The sequence below is a fragment of the Setaria viridis genome, chromosome 8 (assembly GCF_005286985.2).
Source record: "Setaria viridis chromosome 8, Setaria_viridis_v4.0, whole genome shotgun sequence".
NCBI lineage: Eukaryota > Viridiplantae > Streptophyta > Magnoliopsida > Poales > Poaceae > Setaria > Setaria viridis.
Genome location: NC_048270.2, coordinates 31,095,015 through 31,111,197, shown reverse-complemented (window position 1 = coordinate 31,111,197; position 16,183 = coordinate 31,095,015). Strand labels below are relative to the sequence as shown.

At 47.4% G+C, this 16,183-nt stretch overlaps 1 protein-coding gene across 2 annotated transcripts; it reads right to left on the bottom strand.

Moving 5' to 3' along the window:
* Positions 1-831: 831 nt before the first annotated feature.
* Positions 832-5,560, bottom strand: LOC117834185 (uncharacterized). Of its 2 annotated transcripts, XR_011899032.1 has the most exons (3): positions 2,895-5,560; positions 2,345-2,527; positions 832-1,423 (listed from the first exon to the last, which is right to left on the bottom strand). XR_011899032.1 is itself a non-coding variant. In XM_034713809.2 (2 exons), exon 1 carries the CDS (start codon positions 5,337-5,339, stop codon positions 2,904-2,906), a length of 2,436 nt encoding a protein of 811 aa, XP_034569700.1. In that variant the 5' UTR covers positions 5,340-5,560; the 3' UTR covers positions 1,618-2,527; positions 2,895-2,903. The 2 variants fall into 2 exon arrangements, 1 of the variants encoding a protein (XP_034569700.1); XM_034713809.2 differs by lacking the exon at positions 832-1,423 and having other exon boundaries at positions 1,618-2,527.
* Between the last annotated feature and the right edge of the window lie 10,623 nt (positions 5,561-16,183).

The following is a 16,183-nucleotide window of genomic DNA, read 5'->3' as shown; positions in this document are numbered from 1 at the left end:
ACAACGGCCTCATGCCGGTACGCCCTTACTTGGGAGCTGCCGTATCCAATCGCTGAAGGTAATGCTTGCAATATGTGCTCACTAGTACTGCATGATGCCTGTTCTGAAAACAATTTGTTAATTAGCAGAGTAGATGTCTCTCTTTATTAGTGAATTGATTTGAGTTTGCATAGTGAGATTGCAAATACGGTTTACTTTATTGTTTGACTAAGCATGAGCATCAAAATTGAGTTGATTGTGTTTTAGGTTGTGATTCTCCAATGTAAGCAGTAGTCCACTGACTTGATGGGCACAATTAATATACACAATAATGTTTGGGCTTTGCAATTGTACTCGTAGATTTTAAACCGCATTGCCTAATTAGTTAATCCTGAGACAAAGAAGCAAAAATATATGATCCATTAAACTGCTGTTTGGTAGCAGGGTTTGTTCTTAAGACGGATGAGGTGTCATATGCCCGCCACACTCTTGTAGTGTAGTGGTAAGCTTCCCAATTGAGGGAGATACCAATCGGCGTTCAAATCCTGGTGGCAGCAAAAAAAACCCATCGCTGGTCGGTCCAGGTTACGGTGCGACTTTACGGTGCGACCCTATAAGGTGAAGCCGGTGTTCGGAGTTTTTTTGACTGGATTGGTTGAGATTGCCATGGGGGCAGTCTTTCCTCCGCCGGTCGAGTTTTTTTGGGCATATGCCTATGCCAAATTCTGTAGGGAGCGCACGCTGATTTTGCAACAGGAAGGAAAATGTGTTGAAATCTGCCATATGCGTTTCTTCTCCAGGGGAAGACTGTACCAGTGGAGAAGAGCGCGGTAATTCTCTTATCCAATCGTCTTCGATCTGAATCTTTTTTCCTTGTTTTTTAAATTGCAATGCATGCTCAATCTACATCTTTCAACAGATGCTAGACCACTGCAGGAGAACTCATAAAACAGAAGGCTTCCTATGTGAGCGAAAAGGTTGTGTAACCAGGACGGAGACGCTGGGAGATGCGGGGCAGCACCACCATTATTGTCACGGTTGACCGCGGCAGGACGCCCGGAATAAGGGGAGTTGATGGGCAGAAGTCGTGGGTAACCCCTCTTTCTCGTTCATGCCTCACTGGCTGCTGGTCAGGTGATGCATCAACTGTATTTTCCTTCAGATTGGTGGCGCAGGTACCTGGAGGATCACAGTCACCCACGAGCAGTTGGGACCGTCGGTGATGTTCTCATGAAGCTCAACTCACATGATCGGCTCAGGAACTGTAGTGCTATGAAGCATCTTTGTTGTGCGCCTGACGTGTCTTCTTGCCACTGGTAGAGAACTCGGCATTATTCCCGGTTGAGTGACCCGGGACAAAAGATTCCCCCTTTTGTCTCGATTGGTTTATCCCAGATGGATTTTCGATTACCAATCGGGATAAAACGGGTCACCACGCTAGGCGCTGTAAAAAAAAATCCCGGGAGGCTAAATCATTCTAGAGCAAAAGTGCTGGTAGATGAAAAATTTGTGATTTCTTACTTTTGCTGGTGGAACAAAGTTAAGATTAGTTGTCATTTCCTCATATGAACAAATCTAAACAGAGTAGCATTTAAACATTTCTTTAGTAAGAAAAGCAGCATCGACACATACTTCAGATGTTGCCTTTTATATATCAGTGTTTCCCCATAAAACAGAACATGTTTGTGATGTGAGTGGTTCGACATCTGAAAGGCAACATCAAATTCCGTCTTATCTTCACAATTGTGCTTTTGATATGAAAGCAACAAGGATTGCAACAGTAGATTGATTTAGGAGAAGGAAGAGTACAGATATAAATAGGCAGGAGATCCTAGGGAAGATTTATAGAAGCAGAACCAACCGAGGATATCCTTGCCTAACCTCCCAATCAATCAGAGATATGCACGGCTGGATGGCCGGCAATATCCCCAGGCATATACGCCTGATCCTATCAGGTACACAAGCACATATACATGCTAACATGATACCTGAAGTAAACCACAAATTCAGCCTTTTCTTCACAATTCTGGATTCCGCCCCCATAATCAAATCACAAATATTTATTGTGTGAACATGGTACCATTTTCTAGCATATTCTGTGGGAGGAAAAAAAAACAAGCTAGCCTAGCAATTAAAGCAGCAACAGTCAAATGCTTGTATCTCAGCCAAGCATGAGCAACTTGTGGTGTAACTGAATCTAAGCTAGTTGAAATGCCCCACCTTTTATGTAGTAGAGATATGGCCAAAATCCTGTAATTTTTCAGCACGGCTGTGCTCAATGAAAAACCAGTTCCTACTTTGGGAAGCAATGTACACTATCATGGCTGTTGCCACACGATAACAGAGACAGCGATGGTGTGTGTACCTTTGTGGGTGAGCTCGGAGAAGAGGTCGGTAGAGGTGATGAGCAGCGAGTTGAACTTGCCAAGCGCAAGCCCCACGAACTGACCGCAGCCACCTTGCCGGCGCAGCACCATTGCTTCTTCCATCTTCCTTGTATAGCATTGGGGAGTCTGATCAACATTGCTGGATCTGCTGAATGAATATGCTACCAAAGACAAACCTTATGTGAGGGGCACTAAAAAGTTCATCGGCGAAAAAGTAAATGGATAATTGCATATCAAGCAGATCACTGAAATCTACAAAAAATGTATGCAGATGAAGCGAACCAACTGTTTTTAACAATAAAATATATAGCCTATCTGTGGCAAATGCTTTCTAGAACAGATTCTAAAAAATATTCATTTATGCATGTTGTGGGAAAACACTTATCTTCCCATCACAAGTCTTTATCTAATTCTCCTTAAGATGCAACCAGCGCATTACACCTCGATCATGCCAATTAAGAAAATAGCACAACTGATTGACTGTTTAGTTCCTGTCTGACAAACAACAAGAGGATTTTTGGAGCTCACATTTAACAATCAACTAGAACCAGCTCCTGAAAGAAAATGATACTTTTCTGGGAGATATTTTATCTGTTCCTGACATGTCCCTCTGCTTGTGAAGAGATCGACCAACAACATTGTTGTTGAATCTTCAAGAGAGAAGTTTCTCTCATCAATTTTAGAAAGATAAGTTCCAGCCCTGACTATTTCATGTTTCTCTAGCAACGCCCTGACCACATGATTCAGCAGTCGAGAGTTGGGATCAAAGCCAGCATTCTCCATGGATAAAAAGACATCATCTGCCTCTTCCGGTAACCCTTCTTTAATAAGATTTGTCATCATTAAATCATAAGTCTCAACAGAAGGCACCAGCCCACTTGCAGGGATAGAAGCAAACAGATCCTTAGCTCCTTCAGTTCTCCTAGTTTTGAACATTACAATAATCATAATATTAATAGTCACAATATTAATCTTTACATTCATCGCTTGTAATTTCTTGAAAAGCGCAATTGCTTCATCAGGGCGATTGTTTTTGCAAAGTCCACTAAGAACGGTGTTGTATGTGTCAGTGCCCACTGAGATCCCGCTCTCGATCATTTCATGGAATCTTTCCTTTGCAGAAACTGTTCTCCCAGCCCGGAATAACCCATCCAGTACAATGTTGTACATAAAAGTTGAGGGCTTGATTCCCTTATGCACCATTTCTCTGAAAACAGTCAACCCATCATCAATCCTTCCAAGTTTACAATAGCCATTAACAAGTGCGCCATACACTACAACATTAGGTTCAATGCCAGCTGACACCATAGCATCAAATACTCTCAATGCTTTCTCCATCTTGCCAACTAGGCAGTATCCATCCATCAGCGAACTATACACAAAAACATCAGGATGCAGACCGATACTTACAAGTAAGTCAAATATATCCTGTGCGTCCACTACCCTTCCCTCTTTGCAAAGGCTGTTTATTATTGAAGTTAAGTGCACAATGTCAGGACGCATGCCTTTACTCGTCATTTCAAAAACCAATTCCTTAGCTTTCAGCAAACCACCATGAGTACAAAAACCCTGAATCAGGCACTGGTAAGTAGCTATACTGGGTGCTACTCCTTGATCAATCATTTCATTAAATATTTCCATAGCATCGTCCATTTTAGCCATCCTGCAATGTGCAGCTATGACTGTCAAATAGGTTACCACATCAGGTTTTGCTCCTTGATGCCTCATTTCACTGAAGATAATCATAGCCCGATCCAGCATTCCACATTTAGCATATCCCTTGATCAGTACATTGAAAATACGGACGTCAGGTGCAACACCATCTCCTAGCATCAAATTGAAGAGGTCTGTCATATCAACAAAGCATCCTTCAGTAGCGTAGCCATCAAGCAGAATTAGGTATGAGACAGTATCAGGCTCCTGGCCCTTCGTTGCGATCGAGTCAAAAACATCTCTAGCTTCCTTAATTTTTCCATGCTTGCAAAGGGAAGCCATTAACGAGTTCCACGTAGCAATATTTGGTAGGAGACCCCGACTAGTCATTTCTTTGAATATCCTGATCGCCTCATTCCACTCACCCCTAGCGGAATATGCAAAGATCAAGTTAGTATATGACCAGTTATCCGGACGAACACCTTTACGAACCATTTGTCGGAGGACCGCCTCTGCCTTGTCCATTGCTCTTGCCTTGCATAGTGCATCAATACTGGAGTTATAAGTCACTAGATCGGGTGAAATCCCCTGCTGCATCATTTCATTTATTAGATCGCATCCTTTATCAACTTCACCCTCCTTAAAGAAGCCATCAATGACCGTGTTGTATGAGACCACGTCGGGCGAGCAGCCAGATCCCTTCTCAGCCATCCTCCGGAGCAATTCAAGTGCCCTCTGACTCTCTCTGTTGTCGCAGAAGCTCTTCAGAAGTATGTTGTAGGAGACAACATTGGGCACACAGACCAACTCGGGCATCCTGTGGAGCAGCACGTCCAAAGCGTCGTCAGTCCGCTTTGCTTCACAGAGGCCCCTGAGGAGGTTGTTGAATGTGATGACATCGACGCCCAACCCTGTCCTGAGGAGCTGGCCGAAGAAGGCCGGCGCTAGATCCGGGCGGCGCGCACGGGTGCAGCAGCCCATGAGGATGCCGTAGGTGTGGGATGAGAGCGACAGCACCTTTGGGCCGGCAGCTCGTGACATGCCGTTGAAGAAAGTGACGGCGAGCGCAGGCCCGTCGCTGCAGGCGGTGGAGGGCGGCGCGCGCGCGAGGGCGGCGAGGAATCCGTTCAGCGCGCGCTCGGGAACGGGGGTGCCTCGCCGCCGCAATTCGTCGAGCAGGTGGCGTGCGTCCTCCGGGCCGAACGTCCCGGACCGCACGCGCTCCGTGGCGGCGGCCAGGGCGAGGTGGGGAGCGCGCGGTGGTGACGCTGAGGACGCTGTGGTGCGGAAGATGGAGGAGAGGCGGGCACGGGAGGACATGGCCGCATGAGATTTGGGCGACCCTGCTCCGCCGTCTCTCTCGCCTTCCGGCGAGAGGCCAACCTCGCGCCAGGAGGTCGGCGCCAAGTTGGGGATGACGCGAGACGAGGAAGAGACGGGGGGCCACGATAGGTGGGAGGCGCTGGGCTCGGCGAGAGCTCCGGCGGCGCGGCGCCAGTCTGGAACGGCGAGAGCCCTTTTGTTATGCTGTTTTTTTTTTCCTTTTTGCCTCCGCTCTTCTACAAGCAAGTAGTTAAATAAGTTTATCGGACGCTCCGTTATTCCAAAATAACAACAACATAAAAAATTACCGTTTACAACATTAAAAAACATGTTGAAAAAAATTTATTAGCCATCTGTTGATGATGAGGAAAAAAACCCGCCGCACATCTGTTTCATGTTGCATGGAACATTCAAATCTCTCATTGAAAATCCAACATCCAGATAAAACACTTGCAACATGTGTGTAAACTATATGCAACATTGCAACATATAGATCTACTTTGCAACATCCACATGAAACACTTGCTACATTCTTCTGAAACACTTGAAACATACGCTTGCAACATGCAATAAACCCTGGCAGGAGGAGCACTGCACAGCGGGATCCGACGCTAGGAAACAGTGGAGGAGGAGGAAGAGGATGGTGGCGGCCGGCGCAGCTCGCCCCTAGCCGCGGGGGAGCGGCGCTCGGCACCCTTCCCCGTGGGGCTCCTCAGTCGGCCAAGTCCATTGCCGGCGGAGCAGCTCCTCTAGCGGCTGGCGCCTGTCTGCAGCCGTCAGCAACACCGAGGATGGTAGCAAGGCGAGCACACGGTCACCTCCACCCTTCCTTCCTGCTCCACCCCTATTGCAGCTGAGCTTCTCACTGAAGCGCTGTCGTACGCCGTTGCTCACTCGCTCACCGGAGCTTCACCTTATGCCGCTGCTTCGCTTGCCGAAGTAGCCGCCAAAGCGCTGCTGTTCGCTCGCTGGAGTGCCACCCGGCACTGCTGCTTCGCTCACCAGAGCACCCGCCGAAGCGCCATTGCTCACTCAATGGAGAGCCGCCCGGCACGAGCGAGGCCCCATTGAAGTACAACTGCCTCATCAAATGTGAGCAGTCTTAAACGAAAATAAATGGTATGTCGCCCAGCTACCACTAAAAATAAGGATAAAAACATGTGGATAAGAGAGGGTCACGTGGGTCGACACAGCATCCGACGCGTCGGACGTACGAGTCCAGCATTATCGTAAGAAAAAAATACTTAAATGCCATATAAATGATTCCTGTACGGGGAAGTTTATACGATAAAAAATAAATTTTATCTTAGCACATTTTGAATATTTGCCGAAAGTTCATGTGCCACTCCTGTAGCTGTACACCCAAAACGTTGTGGGTGGAGTAGTTTCTTTCTTTGCCTCTGGCTTTTGTTTTGTTGGTTTTTTTTTCCATTTTTGCCTCCGCTGTCCTACTAGGAAACAAGTACTTTAATTAGTTTTTCAAAAAAGTACTTGCATGCGAAAGCGGAAGTTTATATGATAAATTTTAATTGTAGCACTTTTGAACATTTGGATCAAAGTTCAGTGCCAATCAAAAACATAGCGATACATAGCGAAACAGTTCCTCCATCCTATGAATCATAGTAACATGTGTCAAGATTTACGGCTAATTTAATAAAAACATTAACAAACAAAAAAAAGGGCAATATCTTTGATAGCAAGCATGTTCTCCGTCCTATAGATTCTATACTCCAACAAATGATATAGAAGTGTCACGGATCTCCTTCTAAACTAGTGACAAGCTTCACATTGTGGGCGACATGCAACAAACTTGAGAGCGACGTAGTGGTAGCTTAAACGCACATTCTCCTTCGTGATTGTTGGAGATCTCAGCTTTAACAGTGAGGGATGCCCACCCTTCTTCAACCTCGTCATCTTCATTATTATCCACTACCTATTGTTTAAGGCACACAATTACTTATAACCGTCGAAAGACTAAAAATATATATAATGAAAAGTAACAATATTCAAGTCAGTCATCCTCCCATCGTACATGTTTATCAAATAGGTCGTCATCATTTCACTTGGAACCTTGAAAAAAACAACTTGAAGGTCTATTCAACATTAGGGGTTCGTTTTTACGCTTGTCAAAATGTTAGGGCATAAGAGCTTCTAAACTTGCAAATAGACCTGTAGCTAGGCACAAGGAGTTTCCGTGACATACACAAATGATTCATGAAAGGTACCAGTATTTTTCCATGACACCTAGAAGCATATTCGCATTATTACATAATAATGAACATAATGTTATGCTGGTAATCTGAAATGGGGAAAAAAGAGAACCAGGTTGTAGGCCCCAGCCCGGCCCGGCCCGGTTCTAGGCTCCTTGCACTCTCTTCCCTCTCCCAACCAACAAGGGAGGCAACGACTGACGAAACTTCTTGAACACGAACGGAGCACGAATATCCCCCCATCCATCCAACCGCCTCGTTCGGCAAGCGACGACACGTCAATCAATTCCTTACTCCCCCTCCTCCTCCTCCTTCCCGGGCGACACCGGTCTCCTCCTCCGACTCGATCCGCACCACCGGGAGATCACAAACCGGGATAAAGGGGGGTCTTTTATCCCGATTGGTGTTTCAAACTGGGATAAAAGTCCTCTCAGGATCTTTTTTTTTTCCACTAGCCTTTGCAACCGGGATAAAAGGTCTCGGTTGGTGAGCCCCCCGCCAGTGAACGAGCTTTAGTTCCAGTTGGTGAACCTTTTGTCCCGGGCCAACTTTAAACCGGGATAAAATGGGACGCATGGAAGGTGAGTTCTCTACTAGTGTGCGCCTGTGATATATTGAGTACAGTAGTTCAAACAATGCTTATCTGGTGCTCAACCACGGTGGTGTCGATGGGGATCGGGGTGTCTGGGAGTGATGAACATGACTTACCGAGCAAATGTAGGGCTACCATGTGTGACATAATGGCACGTTGCGATCCAACAGAAACTATCAGAGATAATGTACAAAATTGTGTCTCTAGCATTGTCCAAATGCATTCGCAATCTGTGCCCCCAATGAATCGCGAATGCACTTGATATCTTGGACGTCAACCCCCACTTTTCTTTTCCGGTTAAGCAGATACGCAGGCAGACATCGCAGTTGCATTTCGCAGACACGGTTTTAAACTTCAGTTGTAAAATTTGAAATTTGAATTTGAATTTGAAATTCAGAAAAATTTGGCAAAAATATGGAATGGAAGTATAAGAGTGATTAGAACTTGAAGATCAAGACTAGGGACAAAATCTGGACCTAAATGTTTCAAGAAAACCCAAAAGAAGAAATCAAATAGAAGAACACTATTCACCGTCCGACAATAGGAATTTCAGAACAACAGCACAACAGTCCATTTTGGAAATTAATTTCTGCCAAACTTTCCAAATAAGTGGACCAAGGCAATTATACAATGATGAAGTATGGACTTTGGACCAGCATATTGGGGTGTTGTTGATCAAGAACCACCAAGGGAACCAATTTAATTTGAGGCCTAAATTTGGCACTCTGCCATTTTCGGCCAAGTCACTGAAACAGCAAAATTGCCTAAGTCTGAAAACAGTGATAAGTGCTAATGTTTGGAGCTGAATTCAGGAGAATGTGGTCCAAGAGGTATAGGTGATTATGAGCAAAATGGAATCCTTGATGATTGTAGAATGTAATTGGTTTGTACTTGGACTAAAAGGAAGGGATTTGGACCACTGAAATTATTTACAAAGATGGGTAAGTGACCATGTTAAATGACTGACGAACTGAACTTCAAGTTTCAGAGAAATTCAGTTAGATGAGGGAAAGAATTCAAAATTCGACTATGTTGGGATGTTTATCTCGGGTCAGAGCAAAAATAAAACTTGGAGAGTTCAAGTTTATCTACAACATTGCTTAAAGGACTGGGGAGCCGTCGGATTCAAAATCAACCGTGATTTGGATCTGAACTTTCAGGCGTCAGAAACAAAAGAGGGGGGAGGGGGGGGCGACAGCAAGCACGACGTGTCGCCACCGGTGTTTCTGCCCGCTGTCCAGCTCGACATCTAGGCCACCTCCGCGCCACGCAAGTCCCTAGCTAGGTCACAGTGTCGACCATGCGCACGGTAAAACTTCATATATCTACGCTCCCGCCGCCGCTTTCACCGTCGGTCCTTTTTACCACCGCCGTCCTCTCTGTCAAACCACCGCCGCCGAGCAAAATACTCCCACCACACCGCAGCTCTCGTCGATTCCCTCCGTCCACACCTCCACTCACACCCCACCAGCAACCCTAGAACCTCGTTGCCCAGCATCCTTACCGGAGTACCCGTACTCGCCGTCGTTTCCATCCGCCACCACCGCACCTCCTGCTCACGGTGAGCACCCTCTTGCCACTGCTCTCTGTCCTTATGGGTAGTCGTAGGTGAGTCCTTGGGGCACTAGGAAGCTGTAGAAGTAGTTGTCGGGGTAGACCGAGCCGTCGTTGTGCTTAGCCACGACCGGCCGTAGGCGCCGCCGCCCGCCGCCGTGGAGGGAATGGCTCCGGCCATCTCCCAAGGAGCTACCACCGCGCACGGGTGCGCTAGGGCATGGGGATGCTTCCCCGGCCTAGCCCTGTCGCCGGTAGGGTGCCGGCCGGCGAGCCGCACCGCCCCCTGTCGCGCCCGGTTTTTGGCGGGAGGAGGAAGAAGAGTCTGGCGTCGGCGGGCCCACGGGTCAGAGGAAGCGGGGGAGAGAAGGAGGCTGGCCGAGCGGGAGAGAGGTTGGGCCGGAGTCCAGTTGGCCCAAGAAGCCAGTGCGAACGGTCGTTGGAGGAAAGAGGCCGGGGGCCCATGAGGTCCCGGTAGGCCGGTAGATCAAGGAGGCGGGCCAGCAGTTGCGCGGGAGGAGGAAAAGGGAGGTTGGGCTGTTGGGCCGGTGACGGTCCGAGAAAAGGAATAGAAAAAGAAAATCGGCCCAGGGAGCCCAACAGAGGAGGGGGTAGGCCGGCGGGTAAGGTGAATAGGAGAAGAAGGTGGGTCCGAGCCGCGGGCCCAGTGTAAGAGAGAGGGGGTAGAGTTAGGGCGCGTGAGAAAAGTAGGCCGGGGAGTTTTTCGGGAAAAAGTTAGATTTCCTTGGTAGAATAAATAGAATAAATCCGAATCTCACCATTTAAATCACAGAAATTTCTAGGGGTGTCCAAAATTAGTGAAACCAATTTTGTTAGGATTGTTTTATTTTCCTTTATGCATTAAAATTTATATACCCTAGGAAAAATAATAAAAATTTGGGTGTTATTTAATACCTTTCTTTTAAGGTATTCAAATAAATACTTAATCTTTATTAAATGCATAAAATATGGAATAACATTTCATAATCACAAATTATTGTTAACTCGTAGGAAATTAGGTTTCAAGATTAGAAAATAATTATAATGTCTTCTAAAAATAAAAGAAAAAGCCCTAAGTAAGGTTAGTTAAGGAAATAAAATTGTTGGGCTAATCTTTTCGGGTTTTTGTGTGTTGGCTTGCAACTTTATCATGATAAATTGTATAGTCCTTGTTGGCTTGCAACTTTATCATGAAGGGAAGTTGTATAGTCTTATATTCAAAAAGTTGCATTCCTAACCCCTGCATATGTTTTGTCATAGACACCGAAGCACCAGAAGGGGATTCTCGGAATTTTCAGAAGGATCTCCGGAGTTTGAAGAGATCATTGAATTGGTTCCCTGCGAGGCCAATCCTTCAGACAGCGCTAACTTTTTTATAGCACAAGGCAAGCCCCGGTGCATTATACCTATTATTTTGGAGTCGATATTTCATGTGTCCAATTATCGGTTATTTGCTATATGAATGCACTAGGTCTAGGAGTTGCTTGAAACCCATTCTTGTGCATTATCCTACCTTGTTTTAAGGACATCTTTGCCACTTGTTCAAACATTTAGTAAATAACCCAAGTCTAGAAATGCTTAGTTGCTTAAATAATTGGTTACCGAACCTTAAGGTAAATATTGAGTCAGGCATGTTATTTACGGAAAGATAACTTGGAAGATAAGAAGCGGACAGTAGCTAAGGATGTAGTTCTGTCTGCTAGATTAATTTGGTTAAGGCCCGATTCGTTGTCTTAACCTTTGATCAAGTGAAAGACATCTGATCACTTACTGGGTATGGGACCAGTAAAGCCCAGTAGGTTAGTAAACCCTCTGATCGGGAATACTTCGTACCCGCGCTTGACGTGCTGGAGATTGGCAGGGGCGTAGCCTGAAACTCACATGGTGATCAGGCCAGACGTGGGGTCCCATGTGAGGGTGCATCCCTGGGTCCGGGTAGTCTTATTCCCAATCATTGGATTTGCTAATCGAAAAGTTGTTACGTACGACCTGGACAGTCGTATATAGCTGGTGATCAAGGTACTCTCCTGCAGGATGTAATTTGATCCGGATCGCCGCAATTCTCGGTTATGAATGCACTTGATCACTGTTGAGCATTGTAACATAAATTCATGAATGCTATATCTTTCCACTAATGTTTTGGTGTATGACTTAATACCTTGTTGTTTGCAATTAATCTTTTATCATCATCTAGAATGATTAGGTAATAACTTAATTGAAATAAAACATAAAGCTAAGGACACTCTTATAGTAAGCTCTTTTAGCAAGGAATGTATCAACCAGTACACCAAAAAGCTATCATGCAGTTCCAAGAAAAGCTATTATATTGGTTAGTTGGGTAAGCCTTGCTGAGTACCTCGTACTCAGGGTTATCCCTTGTGGCTATTTCAGAGGCACCGCAGGAATCCACCGAGGAGGAAGCCCAGACAAACTAGGGTATTGTTATGAGTCTCATAATACCCTTAGAAGAAATCTTAAATGCTCATCTCCCACCTGAACCGTTTATGTTTTAAAATCCTAGAACCTCTGTCTAACCTGCACTGTTAAGTTTATTTCAAACTATGTCTTGTAATAACTCGTACCTCGTGTATGTATGTAAAAATGTAATATTTGTTGATGCTTTCCTATCACGGAAACAATCTTGATGTATGGCTATGAGACATGACGTGGATCTTTCGAGGAGTCCTAGGGACACTCGACGGACGACCGAACTTATATTGTTTTAAGTGCGTTTCGGATAATTGCTGCATCGGCAGCGATTAGGCGCATTTAAACCAGTTTAAGTTGGACGGTTCCGCCACAGTGACTCGGGGGCTCCCACCCCGCGCCGCCAGCGGCTCGCCCAGGTTGTCCGGCGGCGGCGTCGAAACCAGCAGCCATGCACGCCCCTCCATCCTCCCTCTCCCTCTCCCTCTCATCCCGCCACAACACCAAGGTCGTTTCCTGTCACCCTAACCCTAGCCGCCGCCTTGGTCGGGCTCTGGCCTTCCCCGTCGGATCCGTCCGCCCTAGCCCTGGATCTATGCTCCCATGGTCGGGTTTCGTCTCCTCCGAGCTCGGGGTGGCCCTCCGCCCCTTCAGCACATTTGCGGCGGCCGCCTTGCCGTCGGCGCCTGCAGCGGGCAGAGACTGTGGCTGGCGCCACCACGCGTGCGCGCGCCAGCAGGTCGGGGCCGTGCTGCGTGTCCTGCTGCAGCCCAACCCAGCCCGCGGGCTCGCTGGTGTTAGGCCACCCTGCAGTCGGCGCCCTTGTCGCCTGGTGCTCCTGAGGCGGGTGATGGGGAGCGGCGCCGGCATGGTCGCGCCGCCCGGCGCCAGCGGCTTGGAGGATTGGCCCGCCTGATGGTGATGGCGGTCCCCTAGCCCGTCGGTCGTCGAATCCCTCGCCCCGGTGCCAGATCCGCTCTAGTGGCACAGGCGTGGCCCAAGGTCGCTCCTTTTCCCCTCTCCCCCTCCCTCTCACCTACCACACCCCGCGCCCTGCTCCTCCTCCGGCGGCAAGTGCACCTTCGGGTCGCCGGTTACTGATCCCCCAGGGGTGCTCTGATGGCCCCAAGGTCGTTCTCCCCTACTGACTCTAGGTCGTCCCCCTCCTCCCGTCCTGCCGCAGTGGGTTGCTCGCTCATGGTTTGTTGTCACTTGTGGTGCCATGCCTCCTTCGGCCGTCTTCTTCGCTGGCAGGGATGGGAGAATGGGTCTTCGTCCTCCCAACCACAATATGGTGATTTAGCTTTTTGTGGATATGTGTTGACAAATCCTAAAGAAATTTCAAGTTAATCGTATCTACAGTTCTCTTTTTCATACTTATATCTGCATTGTTTATTAGTTGTTCTAATGCTGTATTTGGTATGTTTTCCAGGAGTCACTGCTGTGGAAAGCGATTTCAGTACCAGTCCCAACCGGTACTAAAGGGGGTCATGGGGGCTCCTAGAGAACTAGCCGTTAGACCTGGTAGTAATGCTCCCATTAGTATCGGGTTAAAAAGAGAGTGTGGATGCAGTGGTACCTCCGTCCACTGCCATTTTGAGTTCCATTTAGCAAAGGGCGCGGCGGTAGTGTTCATCGCAGAGGACGGGTCAACACCCAACTCAACTCTTCGTCCACCGCCTGCAGCTCTTCCAAAGTGTGACCATGACAATTGACAATAGCCTAATGGCAGATGAACTATACCACATCCAGCAGAAAATAGTGATGTTTTTGCACATTAAGATAGCGCAAAAATAACGTTATTGGTTATTAAGGGTCCTAGTGGGGGATCGATCTTGTCCACTTCAGTTGTAAAGTGTGCGTGTCCGCATGCGACTAGACCTCCAATAATCTGGTTTAAGATTGTGCACTGCTCAAGTGCTCCCATGCGGGTGTCCGTATAAGCATGCATGTCGTATGGGTGCGTGTATATGCTGCCTGAGTTGTACTCATAAAGAATTTTTAGACCTTATAAAATTAATGTTGCAAAGATATGGGTTTAATTTGATTATTGCTCAGTTTTTGTTGGGAAAGGGACAATATATTAGCTCATTTTTCTTTTCCCATATTTCATTTTCTTTTTTAAAAGTTTTTTTTCAATTTTTTCTTGTTTATTTTTCGAGTATATGTTACTCAAATATTGTACAGATTTTTGTTCCTATTTTTGTTCTAATAATGGATTCTAATTTTTTCAGACTGAATAATGGATTTTAATTAATTGTTTGGATAGTGCATCTCAATCTTGGTGCGGGAGCCCACTTCGCTAGCGCGTGACCTTGGGCTGCATAATTTATTGGGCCGTGGGCCAGTTTGCAGGCGCGAGTGGGACATGGCATGAAAGAATGGTAGCTGGTGTGCAATTTTGCGCGAACAGAGAACCGGCTTGGTGTGTCCTCTCCTCTCTCCTCTGCCGCCGCCTCGCCGAACCCCCACCCGATGGCATCTTCCACGTCACCGGCGGCGGCCAGGTACTGTGCCCCCTCTCCTCCGTCGCTCCCATGGTCTAGTTCTCTCTTGTCCCACAGAAAGTTACTAGTTTGCGCGTGCGGTTCCCGTGTGCAAGTGCCTGCCCCCTGGTTGGGGTTTTGGGCTTTGGGGTTATGCTTGCGTTCGAGCGAATCATCTTTTTTACTGGTATATTGTTTGTTTACCCATCACCCAGGTGTTTTAGAGCTCTCCATCACCCGATTTTTCTACCCTCTCTGTTGTGCTTCTTCTGCCCACCACCCACCACCCCTGCGTGCCTCCACCCGTCTGGTGGGACCCTAGCTTGCCCGTGCCGGCCGCCTTCCTCCCCCTCCCGCCACCGTTGTCGTCGTTCCCCCTCCCGCCACCGCCCAACCGCCGTCCACCATCGCCCGGCCGGCGGCGCCCCCGCCACCGCGCCTCACCGCTCCCGCGCTCGCCACCTCCGTTGGGCTGACCTACCGCCGCCGGTCTTCCCTCTAGGAAAGGCGGTGAGCACTCGCTCCGGAAACCCCGAACCCCTAAACCAGCGCCCTAATCTCGCCGGAATTTAGCTGGAATTGGAGAAGAGCGTGCGATGGGGAGGAAGAGAAATTCGGGTGATGGGGAGCTCTAAAACACCTAGGTGACGGTTAGCTTTCCCCTTCTCGAATTAGTCTGTAAAGTATGAGGAGATGGGTGGCAGAGGCGCCGTCCTCTTGATTGGTCAGGTTTTCTCTGGGATGGCTGGTTCTTGTGGTTTCTTGGATCGGATGAGGTAGGTTTGTATCTCAATAATGTGTTTTAGGGCATTTATCTGGAGACCTGGACGCGAAAAGTTCGATAATATCTGGCAATTATGTACAACAATAACTGCTTGTTGTCATATGCTTCGTTTACATACTAAAATTTCAGACACACCATTGAATATTTGTTCCATCAGTGACCATTGTTTTGAATTAATCAGTATGTAACACTCTTGGTTGCTTCAGTTCATTCACTGTTAAACTTCTATTAATCTTGTGTCAGTCTTTGCCTCTAAATCCATTTGACTAATTGCTTCAGTACACTAGCTCCCTCCGACCTTGCTACTATAATCTTGAACTAATCTAGTTTGCAACCTCTTGATGGTTTCAGTACGTGCACAGTGTACTGCTAACTTGCTATGCTTCTTGGTGTTATTAACAGTAGTGGCACTGGCACCGGCGACAACAGCTCAGTGAAGGCAAGGGAGGCCGATTGGTTCATTGCGTCTTATGCTACCAACCACATGACAGGTGACCGGACGCTCATCTCCAACCTGGTACCTGTGAGCAACCAGGTTGTCCATGCAGCAGATGGCGAGGGGATGCAGGTGTGCGGCCGAGGGTCCGTGATCACAGAGACAGTTGTTCTCCCTGACGTGTGGTTCGTCCCGGGGCTCACTATGAACCTGGTGTCGGTGGGGCAGCTAACAGAAGACCGTACCCTGATCTCATTGTTCAGATTGGTGGTGGTGTGTGCCGCATCAGCAAGGCCAGTGATGGCTCTGTTCTGGTCGAGCGCCTTTGAGGTCTGATATAAGAAAGTATGTG